The sequence below is a fragment of the Cryptomeria japonica genome, chromosome 6, assembly GCF_030272615.1.
Source record: "Cryptomeria japonica chromosome 6, Sugi_1.0, whole genome shotgun sequence".
Lineage (NCBI taxonomy): Eukaryota > Viridiplantae > Streptophyta > Pinopsida > Cupressales > Cupressaceae > Cryptomeria > Cryptomeria japonica.
This window is the reverse complement of record NC_081410.1, coordinates 355,416,595-355,424,559: the sequence shown is the minus strand read 5'-3', so window position 1 is coordinate 355,424,559 and position 7,965 is coordinate 355,416,595. Positions and strand designations below refer to the sequence as shown.

General features: G+C 37.6%; 1 protein-coding gene across 1 annotated transcript; it reads left to right on the top strand.

The window, feature by feature from the left end:
* Positions 1 to 938: 938 nt before the first annotated feature.
* Positions 939 to 3,971, top strand: LOC131077804 (uncharacterized). The gene is made up of 3 exons (XM_058015364.2): positions 939 to 1,343; positions 1,907 to 1,947; positions 2,250 to 3,971. The coding sequence occupies exon 3, from the start codon at positions 2,332 to 2,334 to the stop codon at positions 3,397 to 3,399; it is 1,068 nt and encodes a 355-aa protein (XP_057871347.1). The 5' UTR covers positions 939 to 1,343; positions 1,907 to 1,947; positions 2,250 to 2,331; the 3' UTR covers positions 3,400 to 3,971.
* The last annotated feature ends 3,994 nt before the right edge of the window (positions 3,972 to 7,965 follow it).

Sequence of the window (7,965 nt, the reverse complement as noted above, 5' to 3'; positions counted from 1 at the left end):
TGTAAATAAACTATTCTTTATTTAGGGTCATCTATGTGAGTGCAAGTTTGATCTCAATGTGTGCAACTTTGAACTGATACATGAACCTGCATTGTAACTCATATATCTAAACTACAAGATGTGTATTGTTGAAAATTGCAACCTTGATTTCTAATGTCTAAGTTGTTTTAAGGATTGGTGATGTTTAGGAGCATATTTGAGAACCCATTGAACTGTGAGAGTCACATTCTCCTCAACTAAACCCCTGGATAGAATGGCTTTGTATCTCTAAGAAAAAAGTTTGAATATAACAAGCAAGCATGTGATCAACTTAGAGTGATGTCATAAGTAGACAATACAAAATAGATTCTCCTTTAAGCTCTTTGACTTGAATGTTCTCTTCACATTACAACATGATTCTAAATGAGTGAATGAATATCTTTAAATGCAACAACCAAATACACAAATCACCACAAACATGTACTAAGTTAGCTCACAACAACTAATAAGAGGGAATCAATCAAATAAAATTTGAATTTAAATTAAATTAAGATCTAAAAGTACAAAAACTACTATAGATATCTTAACTACATCTATCTAAAGAAATGCCTAGAGATGTCAATTGGAACTATTTTATTTACCTTAAAATTATTATTTTTTCACTTTAAATTTATTTACTACATAAAAATATATAAATTATATTGTTTTTTTCTTGATACAAATTTTTTATTCCATAATTGACACCTAGTTTTTTATATTTAAATTTTAAACTTCGTATCAATGTTCAAAAAAACTATTAAAAATAAAAAATTAATAAAAAATGAATCTAAAGAGTAAAAATAAATATATAGAAATTAATAAAATGAAATTAAGATAAAAAAATATTGTAAACTAATTTTATTTAAAATATATCATTTATACACTTCCTTGTTGTATTTAATACATACCACTAATTAAAAAAGACTCCAAACATGTTACAAAGGATGCACATTTTTCCGTTTGGCGTTGTTTTCAAATGGAGGAATGGTAAGATCTGAGAAGGGAAATCCTAACATGCATCACTAGAACCTCCTGCTATGAGCTTGCTTCCACCCATGTAGAAGTAAATCCAGGAGAATCAAATCCATAACCAATCCTCCTTATTTTCTAACGGTTTGACCATCCAGTCTGTAGGCCTCTTTGAGTGTATTATCTTTGTCTTGCGTCTAAATTGTAAGGAAGTGCCCAACAAACACAGCAACGGCTAGTGTGGGAGGGACAAAACGCACACGCACAATCACTGGAGGAGATTTGCGGTTTACCACTTCAGCAACGCAATGGAAAACCTAAACCCTTAACATTTTAATGGAGTCCTATTGACATAGGTTAGTTATATGACCTTTTAAATAAATCTGTAAAACAAAGTCACATGGTTTAGATTTCATCAGAAGATTGTTGGTACGCATTAAAAATTTCAATCATCAAAAATTAATTGGGGCGTTCTTCAGGGTCACGGAGGGCTTGTTTACATGCATTTAAGTTAGGTTTTGTTTTGAACATTGAAAACTGATTTTTTGCATTCGCATTAGAACCCGTTTGGCTGAGTTGACTAAAATAACCATTTATAATTTTTTTCTTAGCGAAAAATTTTCACAGTTGCGATTTTGCTTGTTTCAGTTACATTTTTATATAGAAATTTTATGTGCAAAAGTATTTCAGATATTCAGTACACACTGTTTTCTATAAATCCGTTAGATTAGGCTATTGTGATATATGCTTCTTTGCATTGATGCGCCCTTCAGTGTTTTTTGGTAACACTAAATTTTATAATTTCTGGCATTCATGACAAAAGTCCTAGACAGTTGCAGACATTGGCTGAATTAAATGCCTGGGCGAACATTTAGAATAGTACTAAGTTAAGCTTCGTTGCATTTTGGTATGTTTGCAGGTTTAATTATCATATTCTTCGTTTGTTTCCTTGGTGGTCAGGTGTGTATATATCTCCCTTGTTCAACTTTAGCGTTACTTTAGTTTGTAAACTACTCTGGTCTTTAGTAAAAATTGCGTTTGATTTCCGCTTCTTGGATTGAAGATTTCTTTGGATGGATTTTTTCCTTTGGAAATGGTTAGAACTGTTTGTTCAATTTAGAAGAACAATTTGGTGTTTAATGGGTTAGAGACAGAATATTTTCATAGTCCATGGTAGTGAAATCAAGAATGCTTATATTAAAAGCTCTGAGCAGTTTTATCCAGAAGCATTCTTGGTGTTCTAATGAGTTATTAATCTGCAGGTTTTGCAAACATTGGCATAGGTTTCATCCTTTTTGCTCGATCTGCAATACAGTAATCTTTCCTTCTTTATTATCATCCTTAATGTTGAGACAAATGAATAGACATAAAATATATTGGCATAGATTGCAAAACTGGCATCTATTTGCTATTGCCATCACAACACTGGTTTTAGCTCCTGCAGTTCTGTTTGTGGTGCGGTCTCCTAAAAGCGATAGCTATCTTTCTTCTCCTTCTCTGGGGGAGAAGTGGAACAGTATCCGCCCATTGGTGCAGTTCTCTCCAACATTTGAGTATGTCAATGGATCAGAGGTTATATGGCAAATTCCAGAATCTGCTAAAGGTGTCCTTTTTATTGCCCACGGGTGCAATGGAAAAGCCATCAACTTTTGGGACAGGAGTCCAAATTGTGCAAACTGTGTTGGACTACCAGAGGAAAGGCTCCTTGTGCTCCACGCCCTTGCAAGAAAATATGCTGTTATTACAATTTCTAGCAATAATGCATGCTGGACAATTTACAAGGAAAAGGAAAAGGTAAAGAGAATTCTTAAATGGTGGGTTCAGAAGAAGCGGCTTGAGGAAGTGCCTATGGTGGCACTAGGAGCTTCATCAGGTGGCTATTTTGTATCCGCTTTGGCTGTTGAATTTCAATTTGCCTCAATTACTATAATGATTGCAGAAGGTGTTTTTAGAGTAATGGAGGCCCAGACCAAGTATCCTCCCACCCTTTTTGTTCACATGCCCAAGGACCAGAAGAGAATGGAATTGATTATAAAGACTATGGAAATGTTGAAAGGGAAGGGCGTTGATGTAGCTGAGGTGAGATGTCCTGAATTTCCCTTGACAGCAACTTTCTTGTCAGATAGAATCCCAGGTTTGGATGAAAAGATTTCCCGAAGAATTTACGGAGCATTCAAAGAGTCAAAAATTATAAATGAGAACAATTATATGATCATGGATGGACGTGCAATCAACTGGAAGAAGTCTCTCAAAGAAAAGCATGTGTTCTCTGATGCAAAGAATGAATGGGAGAATCACATTCAGGAGGAGCTGAACCTTGCTTATGGCTACCATGAGATGACTAGTTTGCAATCCAAGCAGATATTTCAATGGTTTGATTCTCACTTGTCTCATCACCATCAAACAAGTTGAGGCATGAGGGTTATCAAATGTATGGTCTGGCCATGCAATTAATTAAGGGGCAAAAGAAATTTCTAATTAGCTATGTTGGAAGTTGAAACATCGCTTACTTCCAAAGGCATTATGTCATATTGGATGTCTGACTCAGAAAGTTGGCCATTTTGGTGCAGATAAGCCTAGTTAGTGTATATTTCTATCATGTCAAATTTCCTCTGTTGCTCTTTAAAAGTAAGGTTAGTTGAATGGAATGGATTAGCTCGTGATCTATAAGATTCTTTTTGGTCCAAGATGGGGCTACTCTGTGTTTAGAAAACTTGTACATAGACCGATCTTTTGATCTCAATAAATTTTGTCGAGTGTGAAGCAACATGTTATGTATTTTAGATACTGGTGTATGGGGCTTCCAGGTATGTTTTACTATTTTCATAATATATTGTATTGATGACTATACTTTGGTTTATGGACTTTCCCTTGCATTACTGATGCAGGTGATGCTAGTTAGAGGAAATCTATGTCCTCAAAGGCACTGTAAAAATTGTTAACGTTATCAAAGAAACATGCAAATGCAAATCCTTTAAGGGCCATATAGATTATATGTACAAGGAAACTATAGCTAATCTGATGAACTTTTCAAAAGAGAATTTTGGATTGAAGTTTTTGGGTAAGCAGTAGCATGCATTAGGTTGTTTTTCTCCTAGTGGAAATAGTTGATGTTAGCAGATATGTCTGGTTTAAGCATTCCTTTTGGGCTTAAGTTATTGTCATAAAAGCATCACTCTTGTAAAACTTTCCATATATCTCAAGGAATCATGACCTGCAACATTTGCCATGCCACTTCCTGAGTTTTTCTCAAGTTTCTCAAAAAGTGTTTCTGAAATATTTTCATATAAACCTATCTCTTTTATGATTCATTTTTATGCTTAGGGGCAGAAAAATACAAAGCGGAGTAAGACTGAAGCATTTTATTATAAAGTTAAGGTTAGGGGATTTTCAGTTTAAGTTTCAAGTTTTACTTTGAATATATTCATTCTAGAAGTTAAATTTTAAATAGTAATAATATTTTTTTTTAGTTTATACACTAACAAAGTTTTAGGTAAAACATGGGGCTGCCCTTAAAATAGTTGTTTATGCATGATGACAGCACACCCTACCATTTTAGGACCAGTCTTTTTCTTTTCACATAAACTTTCCTAGTTAAAAGTAAAATAGTTTCTGATATCTTATTTTATTGTTTTATGATTGACATTTTTATGTATTGTTTTTTTTAATCTCTATGCACTATTTTTGATATAAAATTATAATTTATTTTTTGTTGCATGTGGGGTGCCCTTTTCTTTTTCTTCTTGTTTAAAGGTCTACGAAAGTTCTTCCTCTGCCTCATGCATGACATAAAATTCAAACTCTCTTGGTGCAGGAGCATCTAAGGGTGAGCAAATACCCTTTTCAATTTTGGGCATAAGGACTGGTTCAAGTCCATCAGGTTGGTTATAGGGAGCTTGGAGTGCATCTTTGTTTTCTTTTTGGAGTTCATGTGTCGGCTATACTTACCCCGATAATCCGATGAGGTGCCATCGGTTATCAGCGGGAGTGTTTTCCACCTACCCCGATAACCCGATTAGGCCACCAGCAGGTTGGAGCAAGTTGGAAGGAGCCATCGGGTATTGGCAAGACTAGTTTTTGTGCCGCCCGATAACCCGATGGGAAAGCATGCAGTTTGGAGCGCACCATCGGCTATCGGTATCACATTTTTGGAGCTACACCGATAACCTGATGGGAAGGCAAAAGGTTTGGAGCGCATCATCGGCCATCGGCAGAACATGTTTGGGGCTACACCAATAACCCAACAAGGAAGCATTCTGTTGGGAGTGCACCATCGGCCATTGGTAAGAGTGTTTTAATGCTACTCCGATGACCCGATGGAAACCAATGTGGAAGTGCGCAATTGGTAAAATGTCGTCGGACATTGGAGTAAGTGTTTTAATGCTACTCCGATGACCCGATAGAAAAGCAAGTGAGTTGTAAACTGCCCTCGGATGTCGGAATAAGTGTTTCGGTGCTGACCCAATGACCCGATGGAAATCCAAATATTAGTTACAGTCAAAAACCGAATGGTGTCCAGTTGAATCTCGTCTGTTAGGGATGATTCAAGACATGTTTTAGGAGGCTATAAAAGACCCAATGGGCATTCTGTAACGAGGTTAGAAGGAGGTTGGATAGGTGGAACAAAGAACATCTTTTGAATAACAATTTGAAGACCGTTTTCTGGTTTCTTTCTCAGAGTTCAATTTTCGTTTGAAAACTGTAAATAATGGCTTAAATCTTTAAATGCCAGTGTGATAGAGTAGATGTTACTTTTCTGTGTTTTGTGAGTTCCAATTTTGAAGTCGTGCCAAGCTCGGCTCTGTAAATAAGTTGTCGTTCTGTTTCTTGTTTTCTGTTGGTGACAAGTAGTTATAACATGGCTCTGTCTTGATTCTCCATCGTGGGATCCACACGACCATTGGAGGTTGTCAAGAAGAGCCAACCATGTATAGTAGAGTTCTATGTGTAGCAGACCAGGGAATGGCGTCGGCCGTTTCAGCAGACTGGCCCTAGGCGAGCTTGATGATAGCCCGACTAGGTATTAGTGACCAAGAGGAATCACTTGCAGGGTAGACTGGAGTCTAGGCTATTAGCCTCAGACCAGAGGAAGATGGGATCAAAGGGAGAGAAGATCCAAGCATGAGGAGGAAAACAACTTAGCAGAAGTTGTAGGTATAATCCATGGTAGAGCAAACCCTGCAATGTGGCTGGTGAGATCCGATGGATTAGCGAGTTGGTGGATTTACGAAAGTGAATTCACACAGAGCAGAGTATCAAACCTCGGTAGTGAGGACCTAGAGTGGATTAGGGGAATAGTGAGAGGAGCATTCCCGAGTTAGGCTAGGAAGAAAGCCTTAGAGTGAGTCAAGCTGACTCAAGCAATCTAGGATCCTCCCTATCAGATTGGTATCAGAGCTAGTTAAAGATTTGGGGTGAAGAGTCTAAGACTGATCTAGTATCAGAAGGAGTAAAGATGGTGACCAATGCAGAATTGGCTAAGCAGGTCGCTGACCAATAAGATGAAAACCGATTGCTCAAGGAAAGGTTGGAGCAGTTGGAGCAAAAACTAGGTGTGGTGGAAGTCAAGACAATAGAAGTGAGTGGGAAGATAGATGAGAAGGGTAAAATGTTGGCAATAGAGGATGAAGTCCCTGCCCCAGACCCTATTATTGATCAAGAACCATTCTTGAAGGCTTTGAAGGCAATGAGTGGAAATTCTTTGGAAGGAGTACCACTGTTTAGTGGTAAGATGGAAGCAAAGTTGGTAATGGAATAGACAGAGGGTATGGAAAATCATTTTGAGTGTGAAGGTGTGACTGAGGCCCAAAAGGTTAAGGTGGCTAAGTCAAGAATGAGAGGTGTTGCCGTTACTTGGTGGAAGTTTATATAAAATGAGAGAGAAAGAGAAGGTAAGATCCCCATCTCTACTTGGAAAGGGATGGTAAGCAAAATCAGAGAGACTTATCTTCCTGAGAATTATGAAGTGCAGTTGCATAGGAAAAGACAAAACCTCAAGCAAAAGGAGTTAGATGTAAGTACCTACACCGAAGAGTTCCAGAAGTTGTGTCTAAGGTCAAAAGTGATGGAGGATGAAAGCATTAGAGTAGCAAGGTATCTTAACGGTCTGAGATGGAACATACAAGAGGAATTAAGTTTGTTGAGTCCATATACCATTCACAAATGTTATCAGTTGGCCCTGAAAGTAGAAAAAAAATAAGAAGAAACATGAAAGCACTAGTGGAGGCAGAGGTAGAGGCCGAGATTCAAAAGGTTATAGAGGAAGCTACAGTGGCAGAGGAAGTGAAGTAAGATCACAAGGAGAGTCAAAATTGACTGAGCAGGCTAACGAATCCAGTGGAAGAGGAAATTATGGTAGAGGAAGAGGTCATAACAGCAACAACAGAGGTAGATCTGGAAGTTCCAACGGAGGTTCCTACTTTGCAAACATGAAGTGTTACCACTGCAGTAATTTTGGTCATCTTGCCTATAGGTGTCCGGAGAAGGCAACCTCATCACGTTCAAAGAAAAGAATCAATTATGTGCAAGAGGATTCTAGTAGTGTGAAGTCTCCTGAAGTAAACCTTGACTTAGAGAATGGTGAGAATCTGATGGTTAGAAGGGTACTAATCAGGGAACTGGTTAAGGAAGAGCCTAAACAGAGGAGGTCTCTTTTCATAGTAAAGTGCAAGATACTTGGTAAGGTCTGTAAAGTGATCATTGACTCAGGATCAACGGACAATATCATCTCCGAAGAAGCAGTAAGTAAACTTGGGTTGAGTAGCATGCCAAATAGTCATCCTTACAAGGTCACATGGTTGAATAAAGGACAACATGTGTTAGTAAATGAACAAGTATGGGTTGAATTTGCAATTGGGAAATATTCTGACAGACTTTTATGTGATGTTCTACCCATGGATGCCTGTCATTTGTTGCTAGGCAGACCGTGGCAATTTGACAGAAAGGCTATCCATGACGGAGAAAAGAACTCCTATGCAT